General features: G+C 37.7%; 1 protein-coding gene across 7 annotated transcripts in view; it reads right to left on the bottom strand.

The window, feature by feature from the left end:
• Positions 1-19248, bottom strand: part of AHI1 (Abelson helper integration site 1) — a 209126-nt gene extending 189878 nt beyond the window's left edge. For 6 of the 7 annotated variants that reach the window (XR_006602343.1, XM_013063988.2, XM_045066330.1 and 3 more), the window contains exons 1-7: positions 19110-19248; positions 18665-18727; positions 14275-14342; positions 12598-12722; positions 5908-5976; positions 3600-4159; positions 1180-1361 (exon numbers count right to left, since the gene is read on the bottom strand). Coding sequence is in view for 6 of the 7 variants with exons in the window: in XM_013063988.2 (XP_012919442.1) it covers positions 1180-1361; positions 3600-4159; positions 5908-5976; positions 12598-12722; positions 14275-14284 (946 nt within the window). In the remaining variant the exon portion in view is untranslated. The remainder of the gene's footprint in view (positions 1-1179; positions 1362-3599; positions 4160-5907; positions 5977-12597; positions 12723-14274; positions 14343-18664; positions 18728-19109) is intronic. The other variant, XM_013063992.2, reaches the window with a different exon arrangement.
• Positions 19249-19562: the final 314 nt, after the last annotated feature.

Here is a 19562-nt window from a genome sequence, read left to right as displayed (position 1 = left end):
GAGAAGGGACTTACGGGGTTTCTGGTGCTAACAGTGTTGTTTCTAGATTTGGATGACGATTTTATAGGCATGTTCAGTTTGTGAAAATCCACTAAACAGTATGCTTGTAACATGAACACTTTTCTATGTGTGTATCATACTTTAACAAAGGTTTTACAAATATACTCACAGGAACCACAAAGCATCATCAATTGCATATCCAATCAATAACTACCATAAATTCTAAAATTGCCTACTTTGGTCCCCATTTTTGGTCAATTAAATGGAAATTGAAAAGAATAAAAAGAATATAAGAAGTAGGAAAAAGGCAATAACAAGTAAAGAAAAATAAGAGGGAAGAAAGAAAATGAGTAAAGAGGAAGACACGAAGCAAGAGGGTGGGAAGGAAAAGTGGGAAGGAAAAAAACTGAATCAGGCTGAGGACATAGGAAGACAATCACGTGTGACAGAGGGTTGCAACCTTAACATGTGAAATGTTTATTAACTGCTGACCACTTAACACTTTCAATAAATATGAGTCTGAATTATTTAGGGGTTTGAAACTCAATAGTATAAAGAAATCTGTGCCACAACAGCAACAAAGTTAATGTTATTCTAGGATTCAATTAAATTAAGTCAAGAATTAGAGATCACTTACATAATATTGACTGATCAAAGAGACCCACAGTTACAAATAAATAAATGTCTTAACATACATGAATCTAAGAACAAGTGCCACACACAGGTGGCCCTTGAACAATGCCAGGGTTAGGGGTGCCAACCCCCTGCACATTTGCAAACCTGTGCTTAATCTCTGACTTGCCCAAGACTAATATCCTTCTGCTGACCAGAAGCCTTACTGATAACATAAACAGTGAATTAACATACATTTTACATGTTACATGTATCATATATTATATTCTTAAAATAAGCAAGCCAGAGAAAAGAAAATGCTGTAAGGAAGTCATAAAAAAAGAAAATACATTTACAGAACTTTACTTTTTTATAAAAAAAAATCAGTGTAAGTGAGCCTGCATTTCACAGTTCAAACCCATGTTGTTCAAGGGTCAACTACAGTCTATACTGGATTTTTAAAATTATAGTCTTTGGGAATAGATCTTCTTTAGTTTTAAGGACTCAAAGTCCTAGAATCAACTTATTTCTACCAGACATGTTTTTTATTTAATTTGGATAACAAACCTGTTTTAGCCTTCTTTTTCTTTTTTTTTGGTTTGGATTTTGTGTCATCTTGCATGCTGTCTTCTACATTGTCTTCCACTGAGCTTATTTTCTCATCTTGATGAGAATCTGAAGTAACTGTTCTAACTGGAGATTCTTTCTTTTGTTCACTTTCAGCTGTGTCATCAGAGATGGTCAATGTACTGCAAATACAAACCAAGTATAAGCCATTACAAATATAATCTTCTTCTTCTTAATGATGCAGCAAACTGAACAGTGAACAGAGTCAAGGATAATCTTAAAATCAGTATTCTTTCCTGCTAGGGGATACATATATTATATTATGCATTAAAATGGTGAACTGTCATATTAGGTATCAATAGGTATTATTTTATATTTGGTAATGAGTTATATACACCTGAGCCAAATTAAACTTGAGCTCTAAACTCCCAGAAAAGATGAAGTTATATATTTTATGAGCAGTAAATCTGTTTTTCTACAGGACTGATGAAAGCATCCTCACCGTGTTGCCAAGTCAATGATTAAGGAACAAATTTCTAAATTACCTTATTTAAAAGCAAAAAAAAAAAAAAAAAAAGTGTTCTAAGTTTGTTCTGCTTTCAAGAGGCTTCAGATATTCAACTTTTGATTTCTAGATAACAATTAATTATCTTTTCCAGGGGTTGGTGTGCTACCACATTTTCAGAAGGCCATTATTAAAATGAAAATGTGTTATGTGAACTAATAAATGCTAAGGAGTAGCAGCCTAGAGTTATACTCATTGTAGAGAAAAAACAAGCCTATTAAAGTTTGTAATTTATCAAGTAAAAAATCTGCACCTGAATAATAAAAAACTGACTTCCAATATAGTCATATTTTTTAAAAAGAGGTTGAGAAATAAAAAGATGAGAGAAATATTTCAAAATAATAATTCCAGAAAGCCATACTGTTTTATCACATCACCAAATACTATTATTTAAAGAGAACTACCTTTTGCATGCCATGGTCATGTAACCTGTGGTTTTATTTAAAATTCATGAACTCACATGTAATAGTAAGTATGGCTTACAAGTTCATAACAGATATGGTAGCTGTAAGAAAAACTGAAGGTATACTGTGGCAAGTAGCCCCTAAGATGGCCCTCAATGGTCCTTGCCTCCTGCTCTTAATATATTTGTTGAGTCCCTTTCCTTGATTGTGGGCTGGACCTAGTGACCTACTTCTAATAGACAATATATGACAAACATAATGGATGCCACTTTGAAACCAAGATTAAAGATTGGATTCCATAAAGACTATGACTCTCTCTTTCTCAAAGCCCTTGCCCTGGGGAAGCAAGTGGCCACGTTGTGAGTAGCCCACATGGAGAGACCCATGTGGCAGGGAATCAATGTCTCTGGTCAAGTCAGTCAGGACCTGAGACTTGCCAAGTACCACAGGAGTGAACTTAGAAGTGGGTATTCCAAGCCTTCCAACAGCTCTGTCACTTGCAGATCCTACTCCAGCCAACCCTTAAGATGACTGCACCCCCAGCTGACATCCTGACTGTAGGCCATGAGAGATCCTGAGTCAGCGGTACCCACTTAAGCCATGCTCAGATTCCTGATCCACAGAAACCGAGACAATAAATGTTTGTTGTTCTGCTAAGTTCTAGAGCAGACTTTTTGTGCAGCAACAGATAGTTAATATATATAGTAACATGTTCACCTAGCAACTCTTTATGCTCTCCTTTTGTTACCACTAGTTATCTAGCTTTTGGTAAGAAGGGAATTATTTTTGGATGAGGACGTTAGCGAAAACTCCCTGAAGGCCAGGGCAAAATCAAATACAGAAAGAGAGACATATAAATATAAATACGATCACAGAAGCACTCACACCCCAAATGCAAACATGTATGTATAAGCACCATATATAGAAAAAAATAAGTATGCTAAGTTGCTTATAATGATCACCTTTAGATGGTTAGGTTACTTTCACCTTCTTTGTGTATGTTCTACAATAAGCAAATATCATTTGTATAATAAAGAAAAACACTATATTCATTTTTCCAAATAGGCATTTGTAACTCCAAAAAGGGAGAGAAATTGGGTTTCTATTATTTAATAAGCAGATGTAAATATTAAAGGGTAGAGACTTTAGAACAAGACTGCTAAGGTTTTGGCTTAGCTTCATACTGGTTCTGTGACTTAAAACTTTCAAGTTTCCTTATCTGCAAAATAGGGTGATAGTGTTACTATTCCTCATAAGGTTGTTACAAGGCATCAGTAAGTTAATTCTTATAAAGCAGTTAGCACATATTAAGGTGCTATGGAAAGTGTAACTTATTCTTGTACTGGTAATGTATCCACATGAAACATTAAGAATTTTCTTAGTGTAACTACAGGTATCACTCAAAAGCTGAGAATACTAGAGGACATTTTATATCTGTCAATGCAAAGTACCTTGTTTCAGCTTTAGACGACATTGAAACTTTCTTTTTTTTCTTTATTTTTTTCTCACTGTTCAGTTTGCCATCATGCAATGAGGGATCTGAGGGAAAGTAAGTCAACTGTTCTTCGAGTTTCTTTCTTATTTTCTTCTTAATCTCCTTCGCCATTTCTTCAGCTACTTGAAGTTGGTACAACTGCAACAGTTCTTCCTCCTCATCTAAATTACTGTTTTCTCTTTCTTCATCTACCTTCTTGCTCTTCTGATGAGCAACACCTGGCTGTGGCCTGGTCCGTGCTTTCTGATGTGTGGAATCCACCTTCTTCACAGGAGTTTCCAGTTCCATTCCTTGTGCAGTCATCTGGAATACTGTTTTCACCGCCTTTTTACTTGTCTTTCCTTGCTTTTCTTCCTCTACACTAACATCATCTGGATTTTCAGGCGTTGACTGAGGATTCCTTAGTTTACTTTTGGTGACTTGCATGCTCTCCTCTGAGTTATCAATGCTCGTAGGACTTACATCATCACCTCTAGTTTCTTTACTTTTTAGAAGATTGCTTCTAACAGTGTCAAGCTAGGAAAAGAAGGCACAGTAACAAAGTTTCAGCCAAGTGCAATTCAGTGACATAAAGATAAAGCACAATGATCAGTGTTCAGTGTAATATTGGGAAAATAATTTCATTTTTTCACTTGAACACACTGATTGCATTCTAAACCATCTCATTAGCACAGGCCTAGTTTACGCTCTTGGCATTTCTGAGAGTAACCTCAGATTAAATGAGATAATTAACATGGAGAAAAATACTTAATGACTTTTCAGAAGTGAATAAATTGCTCACATCTCAAATGTTAATTTTCTCTTTGGCAGAATGATCCATACTGTAATTATAAGATATTTGAGAAATTGCTAAAGGAGCCACAGAGTTAAAGCATTTCAGGTTTCCCAACAGAAAACACACCCAGGTCATTCATTTTGCTCATAATTATACTGTAAAATCAAAAGTCTATAATTTAGAATTACCCTACAATTAATCCAAATACATCATTGAAAATGCTGCCCAATATTAAATATTATCAAATTAGGTCAAATGACAGAATAAACACACCAGTATATGTTTCTCTAATCAAAATTATTTTAAATGAGATTTTTTAATAAAAAAGGCTAGATGCAGCCACTCTGGAAAACAGTATGGAGGTTCCTCAAGAAGTCGAAAATAGAGCTACCCTACAACCCAGCACTGCACTACTGGGTAGTTACCCTAAAGATAGAAATGTAGTGATTCGAAGGGGCATGCACACCCAAATGTTTATAGCAGCAATGTCCACAATAGCCAAACTATGGAAAGAGCCCAGATGTCCACCAACAGATGAAAGGATAAAGAAGATGTGGTATATACATACAATGGAATACTATGAGGCATCAAAAAACCCGAAATTTTGCCATTTGCAATGACATGGATAGAACTAGAGGGTATTAAGCTAAGCAAAATTAGTCAGAGAAAGACAATTATTATATGATCTCACTGATATGACGAATTTGAAAGACAAGACAGAGGATAATAGGGGAAGGGAGGGAAAATGAAGCAAGACAAAACCAAAGAGGGAGACAAACCATATGAGACTCTTAATCTCAGTAAACAAACTGAGGGCTGCTGGAGGGAAGAGGGGGGTGAAAGGGATTGGGTGGCTTGGTGATGGACATTGGGGAGGGTATGTGCTATGGTAAGTGCTATGATTTCTGTAAGACTTATGATTCACAGACCTATACCCCTGAAGCAAATAACACATCACATGTTAAATAAATAAATAAATAAATAAATAGGTAATTTGTTACAGAACACCCCCCCCGCATATAAATAAATAAATAAATAAATAAATAAATAAATAAATGGTCCACTGGAGACTGCTACTATTGGGTTAAGCTTCAAAGAACTAGCATACATAAAGTGCAAGCTTTCTGAAATATCTACTAAAAAACATCATAGGTTTTTAATATAAGAATCTGTATTTTTAGAAAATTTACTTTTAAGATCTTGTAAGGCTTTTATAGTTTCTGTATATGAAATGCTTATTAATTTTTCTGTTCTGCCGTATTTTCTGATGTGTTTCTAGGCTATAACAGATGATTTTTATATACTTGTTCACTTTCAATTGATTGGCACAGATAACATTACTATTTGGAATATCAAGTATAAGTCCTTGCCCTCCTCACTGGGAGTCATACATTGCTCACACTACACACTGGTGAATCAAGGAAGCCATACCGTTCAGCTGTCATGAATATATGCTCCGGAGTCATAAGGATCTGGATTCACTACTTACTAGTTGTAAGATCTTGGGTAAGTTCCTTAATCTCTCTGTTCTCTGATGTATACTCACGTGACAGGATTCCTGTGAGATAAGGTGAAGTAAGTGCGCAGAGCACTTAGCATAGTCCCGGGCAAGTAGTAGAGACAAATATTAGGTGAAGAAAAGCTATGATAATGCTATTTACATTTCTTATCTAATTATATTTACTAAAATTTCAAAAATATTAATTATATTCTTGAGATAAAGAGATCTTTCCTTATGGATCCTGATTTTGAAGGAAGTACTTATTGGTGAGGTATCTTTAGGTCATCAGGGGACTACCCTCCATTCTCAAAGGGGGTCCTGGAAGCTCCTGAAATCATACACAATAAGCCATGTGTATGCACCTCAGAAGGTACATAATTATCACTTACATGAACATCAAATTATTTTTCAAAAATCACTAGTATCCTCTTTCTAAGTAAAATATTACAGCTTTTCCCCTTACTTTTATACAATCATATGGTTTTCATTCAACTTATTTGTACTGATTTACTGATGCTGACTTAGCCAATTTTTAAGATACTCTTTTTAAAAATTAACTGATTTATTAGTTTATTTGAAAGAGAGAATGTATGCGTGCATGGGGGGCATTGGGGAGAGAGAGACTCTTAAGCAGACTCCATGCCCCACATAGGGCTTGATATGGAGCTCATGACTCTGAGATCATGACCTGAGCAAAAACCAAAAAGTTGGACCTCAACTGACGGAGCCACCCAGGTGCCCCAATGCTATTCTTGAGTTCTTAGGGAGAAAACCTATTTTGGCTGAGACAAATATTTTCTCAACATAGGGTTAAATTTCTTTTATTCATATTTATTTAAGTTTTTTGTTTTTTCAATATATTCATAATTGAGAAAATTCTGTTTCTTTTTAGATTTGTATATACTTTTGCCAGCTTTTAAACTTTATGTCATTTTGTTTGATCTGTCAATGTTGCAAGCTAAACACCTGACATTTTAAAAAATTTTAGAGCTTGCTTTCTGAAGTAGGAAGCTTAAACTGTTTACATTTATTTTTATGATTAACTTCATTTTTTTTTTTTTAAAGATTTACTTATTTGAGATAGAGTGTGCATGCACAGGGGGAGGGGCTAGAGGGAGAGGTAGAGAAAATCTCAAGCAGACTCCCTGCTGAGCACTCCCTACAGAGCCAACCCAGGGCTCCAGCTCACCACCCTGAGATAATGACCTGAGCTGAATCAGGAGTCAGTCATTTAACCAACTGAGCCACCCAGGCACCCCTAAGAGTTTATTCTTAAATTTCTTTTTTCACTACCTTTGTTTCTTTTTTAAAAAGTCTGTTGTGCAATTGCTGGGTCATAGGGCAGTTCTATTTTTAATGTCCACAATAGCCAAACTATGGAAAGAACCTAGATGTCCATCAACAGATGAATGGATCAAGAAGATGTGGTATATATACACAATGGAATACTATGCAGCCATCAAAAGAAATGAAATCTTGCCATTTGCAACAACATGGATGGAACTAGAGCGTATCATGCTTAGCGAAATAAGTCAAGCAGAGAAAGACAACTATCATATGATCTCCCTGATATGAGGAAGTGGTGATGCAACATGGAGGCTTAAGTGGGTAGAAGAAGAATAAATGAAACAAGATGGGATTGGGAGGGAGACAAACCATAAGTGACTCTTAATCTCACAAAACAAACTGAGGGTTGCCGGGGGGAGGGGGTTTGGGAGAAGGGGGTGGGATTATGGACATTGGGGAGGGTATGTGATTTGGTGAGTGCTGTGAAGTATGTAAACCTGGTGATTCACAGACCTGTACCCCTGGGGATAAAAATATATGTTTATCAAAAATAAAAAATTAAAAAAAAAAAAATAAATAAAAAAATAAAAAGTAGATGAAAGACAAAAAAAAAAAAGTCTGTTGTGGTCAACAAAACAATTCCCATGGAATGGGAGAGGATATTGGCAAATGATAGTACAGACAAAAGGTCAATATCCAGGATCTATAAAGAACTCCTCAAACTCAACTCAACACACACAAAACATATAATCATATAAAAAAAATGGGCAGAAGATATGAACAGACACTTCTCCAATGAAGACATGCAAATGGCTATCAGACGCATGAAAAAATGTTCATCATCACTAGCCATCAGGGAGATTCAAATTAAAACCACATTGAGGGGGCGCCTGGGTGGCTCAGTGGGTTAAAGCCTCTGCCTTCGGCCCAGGTCATGATCCCAGGGTCCTGGGATCGAGCCCTGCATCGGGCTCTCTGCTCAGTGCAGAGCCTGCTTCTCTCTCTCTGCCTGTCTCTCTGCCTACTTGTGTTCTCTGTCAAATAAATAAATAAAATCTTTAAAAAATAAAAAAAATAAAACCACATTGAGATACCACCTTACACCAGTTAGAATGGCCAAAATTAGCAAGACAGGAAACAACAAGCATTGGAGAAGATGTGGAGAAAGGGGAACCCTCTTACACTGTTGGTGGGAATGCAAGTTGGTGCAGCCACTTTGGAGAACAGTGTGGAGATTCCTCAAGAAATTAAAAATAGAGCTTCCCTATGACCCTGCAATTGCATTCCTGGGTATTTACCCCAAAGATACAGATGTAGTGAAAAGAAGGGCCATCTATACCCCATTGTTTATAGCAGCAATGGCCACAGTCACCTAACTGTGGAAAGAACCAAGATGCCCTTCAACGGACGAATGGATAAGGAAGATGTGGTCCATATACACTAGGGAGTATTATGCCTCCATCAGAAAGGATGAATACCCAACTTTTGTAGCAACATGGATGGGACTGGAAGAGATTATGCTGAGTGAAATAAGTCAAGCAGAGAGAGTCCATTATCATATGGTTTCACTTATTTGTGGAGCATAACAAATAGCATGGAGGACAAGGGGAGTTAGAAAGGAGAAGGGAGTTGAGGGAAATTGGAAGGGGAGGTGAACCATGAGAGACTATGGACTCTGAAAAAGAATCTGAGGGGTTTGAAGGGGCGGGGGGGTGGAAGGATGGGGGAACCAGGTGGTGGGTATTAGAGAGGGCACGGATTGCATGGAGCACTGAGTGTGGTGCAAAAACAATGAATACCGTTACACTGAAAATAAATTAAAAAAATTTAAAAAAAAGTCTGTTGTGTTCACTTGTTCAGTTCTTTCTTTCTCTTTCTCTTTCTTAAGATTTTATTTATTTATTTGATGGAGAGAGACACAGAGAGAGAGAGGGAGCACAAGTAGGGGGAGTGGGAGAGGGAGAAGCAGGCTTCCTGTCCAGCAGCAAGCCAGATGCAGGGCTTGATCCCAGGACCCCGGGATCATGACCTGAGCTGAAGGCAGATGCTTAACGACTGAGCTACCCAGGCACCCATTTTTCTTGACATCTGATGACTCTGAAAGTATAATAATCAATTTTACATATTACTTGTTTCATTTATTTTGAACTCCAGGATGAAGTAACTTCTGACTACACTTTAGGTAAAAGTAATCGTTATAGGACTTTTTTTTGCTCTGCAAGCTAGGAAAGATTTGCCCAATGTTTTAGAACAATGTTCCTGTTATCTCACATTATCACAGGTACGTTATGGAATATGAATCTTCAGTAATTATTTTTGGCACAAATAATAAAGTCCTATATGTTTAACTGGTCTCAAAAGACTCAAGCAGATATATTTTCAGACCATATATTCTTTATTCTTACATTCTTAATTTTTGATTAATGTTTCTGGAAATGGTACTACATATTCAAATAATACACATTCAACAGTTTTCTTGTTTTCAGGGAGAGAACACTTATAATAATTCTCTGTTCATTCTCATGTTCACTACTGACCTCACAAACAACTGACACTTAGGTCATTGGATTTCTTGTGATACAATTTTCCCCTCAATACTATACAGATATTGCTTTCTTGTCTTCTGGGTTTAGTGTTTTCTGAGAGAGGCCTGAAATGCACCTGATGTGTTTTTTTCTGTTGAGATACTTGCAAAATTAACTTTTCTCCTGAAATTACCAAGTTCTAAATATAGTTCTCATTTCATAAATTTTACCCAGAATGCAAGATAGACTCATCTCCTCCTAGATCTTTCTGTTAATCTCCAGAAGGTTTTTTTCACCATGCTCTTTCTACTGTTTCTGCTCCATTAGCATTGTCTGGGAACACTTACTTAGAGGTCAAATATTTCTATAGGTTTTCATTATTTACTTCATTTTAGTTTTAGCCATTTCTTCTCATGGGAGAATGTCTCACATTTATTTTCCTTATCACTAATTAAGACTTTTCCATGGTACCAATTCTACTGTTTTAGGCTGAAGACAGAGTTTTTAAAAAGCAACTAAAGGCAGAACACGGAGAGACTATAATTTTAAATCCCCCTTACTCTACTGCTGGCTTTAAGGCTCTAGCAAAACATTTAACATCTTTGTTAAAGTGGTTTTTATGTCCTGATGTTTATAAAACCTCTCATGCAAAATAAGAGTCCCACTACCTATGTTTCATGATTAACATGAGAATCGGAAACAGCATTTGCAAAATTCATATCACAGTACCTAACAGATTATTGAAAAATAATGTGAATCTGCATTATTGTGAATTCTCTTAGTACAGCCTTTCCTTGCTTGCTTCCAATCTCACCCTGCCTGTTCTGTACATGTTTTTGTTCTGATGAGGTCCCATCTCTTCATATGTTATTCAGAGGTTCTACTGGGTTATGGTTAAGAGAGTGGGCTCTGTAGCCAGACTGTTAGAGTTTGAATTCTGGTTCTGCCACCAACTATGCAAATTCAGGCAGTTATTCAACCTCTCTGTGATCCAGTTTCCTTAATTTAAAATGGAATAAAACCTCATCATTTCATGTTATTAAAAACTAGTGAATATACATAATATGTTTAGAAGTGCTTGAAAGATAGGAAGCACTGTTATCTAGTAAATAAAAAGAGGTTTACTTTATTTCCTAAAGTAAATCATTTCAAAAATATTTTGTTTTCCTCTAAGTCTTCCAGGAATAGTCCCCTTCTTTTGAGCTAAAAAATCTCTTCCTATTTTTTCTTAGGACACTCATCTCTGATAAAGGCGGCAACTGAATGGCCTACTAGGTACCAAAAGAGGTGAGGTAGATTATCTTTAGTCATCTCACATTTGTGTGTTCCCAACATCTAACTGGACAATAGCTAAATGGACATCTCCTCTGCCCATTTTTTGGTTATCCATTCAATTGAGCATTCCTGGCCTAAACAGCATCTAGTTCGTGCTCACAAAGTCCAGTTCAGAAAGCCCAGTAAGAGAAAACATGAGGTTCTACTTTGACTGAGTCCTTAAATATATACTTTTGTTCCCACGATTTTTTCTGTTTTTGTCCAATGTATATCACCTACCCAAGGCAAGGGCATATGCCAATATGCAATGTTCCATCCTCCATATCCCACTACTCCCTATCACACTCATACAAGTACCACAGGGAGAAGCACATTATACAATTGCGCAGCATCCACTATGGAAGACCTAATCTGCCCGATTCCACCAGGAGTTCTAAATTGGTATGCAACAGTAAACAGCTGTACTACAAACCTCTCACATATGTGCAGCTGGATTCTGGCCAGGGTTAGTACTTATTTTTGTCTCACTTGAGCATATATACTATCATGTTGATGGCTGCCAGAGAGAATATTAGAATGAAGAGGTCACATGGAAAAATTCAGAATAGGGTAAAATCTGCAACAAGTAAAATATAAGCTATACATAACTCATAAAACTCTAGCCAAAGAAATACTATGTACTATGTACCAATTTCCAGAACATGCATGAAGTTATTTGTGCCTGTGTGTGTGTCTGTGTGTGTGTACATAACAGATTATGGTCAAAGGAATAAAAGGTCCAACTAATATAGCAAGACAGGTCTGAAGAGTGAATAGTACATTAACCGTGGATACTATTACAGACTCTATAATATTATGTAATCAGATTGTAGTCAATTGTTGATCTGTTTAGTACTATTGAGTTCAGCATCTTTAATCTCTTCAGCTTTGCTGCCAAAAACTGTCATTTGAACGTGTACCTCAAATACAAAAAGATAATTACTGCCTTCAGATTCCAGTGACTTCTCCTGGTTCTGCTGGGTAGAATCAGATCAATCAGTCTAAATAAAGACAAGCCGTTGAATATCTGAAGTAACATATTACTCCCTAAATTCTTCACAATTCTGGATTAAAAAACCTTCATTTTCTGGGCGCCTGGGTGGCTCAGTGGGTTAAGCCGCTGCCTTCGGCCCCAGAGTCCTGGGATCGAGTCCCGCATCGGGCTCTATGCTCAGCAGGGAGCCTGCTTCCTCCCCTCTCTCTCTGCCTGCTTGTGATTTCTCTCTCTGTCAAATAAATAAATAAAATCTTAAAAAAAAAAAAAAACCTTCATTTTCTTTAAAAGTGTGTACTATGTTGGCTACTTGAGTTTGCCCATTCTCTCAGCACTCTCATCATTTTGTCTACATTATTTTGGTAGCACAGCACTGAATATTGAACTCAGTACCCCAAGAGTCATACAGATTCTACCATAAGCTTTTTATACCCTGTGCTATTGACTATAACATAGATATACTATTTTCAATTTCCAAAGTTCCTCAGAATTTTAATATCAAAGTCATAATTTCATGCAGATATATAAGTCATCATTATCAAATGATCAATTACTCACTGCAATTTTTTCTCCAGATTTGCCCATTTTTTTCTTCAGTTTTTTTCTTTCATCAGTGAGCTCACTGTGGGTCTTAAGCAATTCCTCAAAGCGAACTTTGGTTTTTACCTTGGCTTCACTCTCCACTGCAAAGGTAAAGACTCCTGTCATTTTCTAAACAACTCTATGACAGCAGGTATCTGCTATATGCTAGCAGATGTTAAAGAACATAGTCTTGTAAATATCAGCATGAGTTCTTCAGCTACGTTAGAACTAACCAGTTCTTCCTTTGTAAAACTTTTCTTTTGGCTTTGTGACACCACACTCACTTGAATCCCTCTTACCTTTTGGGCTACTCCCTTTAAAAGTTTCCTTTACTAAGTTAATTTTCCACTTGTGACTCATGATAGCATCTACCACTGTTAGGTGGCCTTAAGCAAGTTACTTAATGACTCTAAACTTCATCTTTGCTATCTGTAAAATCAGAATAATTCTCTACCAAAGATCATTTGCATGAAGAATGGCTAACAGTTGCCTAGGCAATAATCAGCATACCATAAATACAAAAAGCCAAACGTTATTTTTTTTTCTTTAAAACATAAGTCAGATCATGTTATTCCCTTGCTTAAGACCTTGCCAGTTTCCCACTTCACTTAGGACAAAATGATTCCTTCACACGCCCTACAGGGTTCTCATTTCCTGGCCTGCCAACCTCTACAGCTTGAAACCAAGAGAAACAGCCCCTTAGACCCCTACATTCTAGCCATTCTGCCCTTCTCACTCCTCCACCAGAATAAGCAAGCTGCTTCTACCTGGTGTAAACTTCCTCTAACTTCTCAGCTATCTGGTGTTAAGCTGCCTTAAAAGTGGAACACTTCCTGACAATCTCATCTGAATTTCCCCATTCCTCACATGGCAGACTGTTCTTTTTCTTCACAGCACCTAACACTGCTCGAAACCGTATAATTATTTGTATATCTACACAAATAATTACATTGTCTCTGTCTCACCCACTACACTATGCTACCATCCCTACTATTTTCATGAGCTCTAGCACAGCGTACTTACTCAATAAACATGTCCTAATGCTGAATAAATGCTGAATGAATGAAAGATTGCCCCAGAGCAGGTGATGGCAGATTACGGCCTACAGGGCAGTCATTTACTCTTATACATAAAAAAGTTTACTGAAACACAGCCATGCCCACTGTGTTAAGAATTCTTATGGATGCTTTTATGCCTCAGTGGCACAGGTGAGAGGTTGTAGTAGAGAATAAACCTAAAATATTTACTAGCTTTCTCTTTATGAAAAAGTTGCTAAAACCTGCTCTAGAGTAAACCGTCCATTTTGATAATAAGGAAAAAAACCTCACCATTGTTGTAATGATTATTTACCTTATCCAGTGAAGTCCCAAACTGCCATCTAATACATACTAACCTTAATACCTAACATTAAATAGAAAATTGATAAAAAACATAAAAAACAAAATAAGAAAATAAATGGAAAATTGATTAAAAAACATAAAAAAATAAGAAAATAAAATAAATAGGAAATAGAAATCAAACTATTAAGTATCTAATTGTAGTATTTGGTTTAGTATTCATTAATAGATCAAAGAACCCCTTAAAATAATTCAAATTTTAAAATAAGTAAATAAATAAATTGTATTCCAGATATAAATTTCATAAAAGTCTTACCAGTGGGCATCTCTTAGCTTTATGGAGAGCACTGAGTTATAATGTAAAGCAATGACTCAATCAGGATCCTATTAAAACAACGAGAATTTATTTGTAGTAGGGAATTTGCAAATAAAAAATTACAAAACATTTTTCACACAAGATTATGTGATGATTTGTCCACTACCTCATCAGGTTTATACCAATAAAGCTAAATTCTCTTATCCAGTCTTATGTATATGACTTAAAGTACATATGATTAGTTTAGGGTCTGAAGAAAAGTAATGAAAACTGGATCATATTTGAATAAAATATGTATATGAAACAAAAACTTTTAAAAATCTTGAAAGGCAATATATATGTACTTAATATGTTAATGTACTTTAAAAAGTGTTTTAAGTGAAAAATAAACATTTCGATGTACTTTTAAGAAAACAAACTCCACCCAAGAATTGACTTTCCCAAGAGCATACACTATTAGATTAGTAAAATATGCTTGTAGGTAGCATATTCACAGACAATGCATTTAGACACTTTTGTACCTGCCACTAAAAATGTTGCAGTAGAAAAGGTTAAGCATAAGCATTTGTACTATCTTCCTCAAATATAATGGGTGTGTATTATTACATATCAAAACCAGGGATAATCTCAGGATATGTATTCCTAAATTTCCAATTTTACTTAAAGATGAGGGTGTATGTCCAAAACAAACATATTAATGTCCACATTAGAACACAATATTCACACATTTTTAAGAATAAAGCAGAAGACTGTTAAAAAAAAAAAAACATAATTTGAGTTGGCTGAGCAATTATCTGTTAAAGCTCCAGATCCCTGGGGATCCACATTCTGGTTCCTCTAATATCATGGGTACTCTGGACAGAAAAGTCTGAGAAAAAAAGGCTAAAAAGGTAAGAATGATTATACACATATACCTAATTATATGGGTTAAGTCATATAACAATTTTCTGGTACACAGACAAAATAGATAGAACTAAATTCACACAGTAAAGACTCCTGTGCTTTATGGATGGGAGCCTGAATGTATTCTTCCTAGTAGATACATACCTAAGAAGTATTGGTCATCTACTTTCCAATCTATTAATTAATCTATTAATCCCCAAATTATTAAAGAGAGAAGATGTAAGCCTAAGTGTATCAGAAATTGAAACCTGAAAGCACATAAGTAGAAAAAATATAAACCAAAGGATGACTTTTTATATATTCCGTGGTCATTCAATATATAGGAAAACAGCTGAACTATATGACTATGAGTTACTAAGAAAAGTGACTTACTTATATTCAGCTTGATTTGCTTACCATTAAACAAAAAAATTATAGTACTTATGGTATTTTAGACATTTCAGAAAGATTAAAAACTACTGTCAGTGCAGGACAAAGAGTCAAGGATGATTCTCATTTTCTGCAAATAGAATACTTAGGCCAGTAGTATCATTTTTTGGAATACAGGACAAGTATAATGGATAAGTTTAAAACCCAAGTCCTGGAATTAGTCTCAATAGTTAATTGTGTGACCTCACGCATTTGTTTCCTCATCTGTAAAATCAGTCTACCAGTATATATTCAAAAGGTTGTTATAAGGGTCAAATGATTTAAAATAATGTCTTAAAAACAAATAAAACAAACCAGTGAACATCTGTTACAACTGTAATACTGTAATAGATACTTCTTATGGGTACACTCGATGAGCTTAGTGGGGCCTGTTGAGCTGGGTATCTGAGGGGAACTAGCCAGCTACAAGCACTGGCTCAGTGTCACACCCCTAGATTCAAATCCCAGTTCTACTTGCCAGTAAATTAACTTCTGGACCTCGATTTCCTAATCTTTCAAAAGAGAATAACAATAATAAATCACTCATAAAGTTTTTGTACAGATTAAGTGAGAATATGCAAATAAAACAGCACAATGCCTGGAACATGGCAAGCCCTTTGAAAATGACAGCTATTACCACTGTATATATACATACATGTTTATGCATATAATCAGGTTGTTTGGTAGGCATTAGAATATAGTAATCCAGCAAGGAGGCTAAAGATTTGAGAACTAGGGTTTATATCTGTGGTGGTTTCAGGGAAAAAGTTCCAAAGACAGAATTCTGGAAGCCCAAAAATAAAGCAAAAGGACATCAAAGAGAGAGGTGAAAGCTCGAAGAGAGAGGTAACCAAGGGAAAGAAGTTTGTTGTTGTTATTGTTAGAGAGAGACAGAAAGAGACAGAGCAAGTGGTGGAGGGGAGAGAGAGCAAGCAAGGTGCAGAAGGAGAAGGAGAGACAATTTCAGGCAGGCGCCATGCTAGATCTTAGGACCCTGAAATCATGACCTGAGCGGGTATCAGGAGTCAGAGCTTAAGCAACTGAGCCTCCAGGTGCCCTTCAAAGAAAAAGAAGTTTAAGAAAGAAGTTTTCTATCACTGTGTGGTACCAAGTTGTAGAGTGTCCACTGGATCTACAGTCCAGTCAGCAAGTCACATGTTTGCAAAGCTGTTTGTGAAGGGGTGGAAATCTGGTGGCAACAGGTGGAGAGATGAATGGGAGGTGAGACCCATAGAAGAAACATGTGGCTAATTCTTTCCACGATTCTGCTTCCTACTGACTTCCCTCACCCTCAAAGGCAGGGACATGATACAGCAGCTTTGAGGGATAAAAAAAACTATGGAAAGATTTTACTTTTTTTCTTAAGATTGTTTCCATGCTTCTATCACCTTATCCTTTTAAAAAATAAATCATCCTCTTCATTGCAAGCAGAAAAAATGTACTAAAATACAAATGCAATGGTATCATTTGTTTAAATCTCTTCACTAGATTTCAGTCACTTACTGGAAAAAAACTGGAAGTCCATACCATGGGGGGGGGGGAGGTGAAGGCTATTTATGAAATGACTCATTCTCCAGCCACAGTTCCACACACATTCTGAATTCTAACCATGTGAAATACTTATAGGCTCTCAATTGTGCCAAATGCCTTCCTGCCTTTATACCATTACACATCCACCTCTCTCTCCTGAGATATGCCCTTCTTCTGTCACTCCAACAAACTCTTAACTATCTTTTAATGCTAAATGCAGATTGTGTCTTCTCTGGGAGCACTCTAACCTCAAGGGGCGGTTAAATACTTTTCTGTGCTCCCACAGTGCCTTGAGCTCCATACCTCCCTCTCTACTTCAGTCCTTTATTTTCACCCTGGTAGAATGTTTTATGACCCAGGAAATTAAAATGGTACCTACTTTATTATAAGGAGAAAAGGAAATACTGAAAAGCAAAGTGATCAGCACAGTGGCTGGCACACTGTAGGTGCTCAATAAAATAACTTTATATCTATTATTATAGCACTAAATATAAGTGTGCAATAAAATAAAATACATCAATACAATACATAATGTAGTGACATTATTTACTATTACTTAGTAGTTCAATGCACAGTTGAACAAACACTAATACTACTTAATATGGCAAATACATTACAGAAATAATCATTTCCAAACAATGTGTCCCATAGCAAATACATTATAGAATTAATGACTAATATTTGGTTAGTAACATCATTGGCAAAAACAAGGTCAAACTTAAAATGACATCCCTGAGCCTCATATATATGATTTTTTTTTTAAGATTTTATTTATTTATCAGAGAGAGAGAGAGACAGAGCGCGGGCACAGGCAGACAGAATGGCAGGCAGAGGCAGAGGGAGAAGCAGGCTCCCTGCCGAGCAAGGAGCCCGATGTGGGACTCGATCCCAGGACTCTGGGATCATGACCTGAGCCGAAGGCAGCTGCTTAACCAACTGAGCCACCCAGGCGTCCCTATACGATTATTTTAAAGATTCTCCCTCACAAACCCTTTTATAAGAGACACTGAGAAATACTCACTACGAAAATTAACAATATATTTCATCTCATTTTTCTTTTTCTCTAAACATCTGATTACCGGCCAATAAATGTCTAAAGATCAAAGGGAGAAGCAGCAGAGGCTTAGATAATTCACCCTTTAGCTGAATTTTATAGCATAGGAAAAAAAGAAACTAACGAAAACCCTGTATACATAATTGAACTGATAAATCAAGATACTCTCCATAAACAAACAAAATTCTAAATATGCTTTTAAAAACTTTTGGTATTTGGATTTTTCAAATACTTTTTGAAATTTCCCAGAGTTCTCAGAACGAGCAATCTCTTCCTTGAAACTCCAAGCAGTAACAGCAAAATAAATAATGCAACAGGTGAAAAAAATTGTTAGCATCCTTTTCTCAAAAAAAGTAAAAGCCATACACTGCAGTTTGTTTCCACAGTACTGCTGAAATACACCACAGCCACTGGTAGCGATTCTAAATAGTGCACTCTTTTTTCTGTTTGTATACAGATCGACATGACTCTTACAAACGTTAACATACTTATCACCTTTTCTCGGATGTAATTAAGAAGGCATTTCACAGGTTCGAGGTTCAGCACCAAGCTGACACCCTACAAGGAAATAAACGTATTTAGTGCGTGTCTGAGTTACATGCTTTTAAGCCAGAATCCGGAGTGGGAAAGGCAAAGCTTGCATTTCCTCCACGGCGGATCTGGACACCGCGCGGAGGACTCAGGAGACAGGAGCCCAGGGAAGGGAGCGGGAAAGTACTTAGAGCTGTTCATTAGGAACTACCTCCCAGGGCTCCAAGGCACTGGGCGGGTCAGCCCGCGGTGGCGCCGCACCGCCCCCGTCCCGCCCCCCAGCGCGCCGCCTCCGCGCTCTCGGACCTGACCAGTGCCCCCCCCTAGCCACCGCCCCCTCTGAGAGGGCCCAGGCAGGCCAAGAACCCGGCCCGGGCTCCCGCCACCAGCAGGCCTGCAGCGTACTCACTGAGAACAGAGTCCAGAGCGGCCGACAGACAGTCCCGCCGGAGCCGACACTGGGACTGTGCGAAGCGGATCCCTACGCCGCCGGGGGCGCGAGCCGGGAGCCAGGCACCCGCGTAGCCACCCTAGCCGCCAGCCACTCCGGCTCTGAGAGCCCACCGGGTGGTGCAGTACGGGCGCCGCCCGCTGACGTCAGTGCCTGCCTACGCCGCCGTTCCCACGACAACCGATGCTGCCCGAGCTCCCGGCCTGGACCGCTGCGGGGCCTCGACGTCCCTCCACGGCCCCGCCCCCGCGCCGCCGACTCCGGGACCCGGAGCTGCGGCAGTGTCGTGCTTGCGGAGGTGGTGCGCGCGCCGCAACCGGGGGCCTTCAGACTGCGGTCGGGCACGCGCTCCGGCGGCCGCGCGCGGGACTCCTCGTGCGCCTGTAGGAAGCGCGACGCCGCGGTCCTCCG

The sequence above is a fragment of the Mustela putorius genome, unplaced genomic scaffold (genome assembly GCF_011764305.1).
Source record: "Mustela putorius furo isolate JIRA1106 unplaced genomic scaffold, ASM1176430v1.1 tig00003863_pilon_pilon_pilon, whole genome shotgun sequence".
Lineage (NCBI taxonomy): Eukaryota > Metazoa > Chordata > Mammalia > Carnivora > Mustelidae > Mustela > Mustela putorius.
This window is presented reverse-complemented; position numbering and strand designations above follow the sequence as displayed.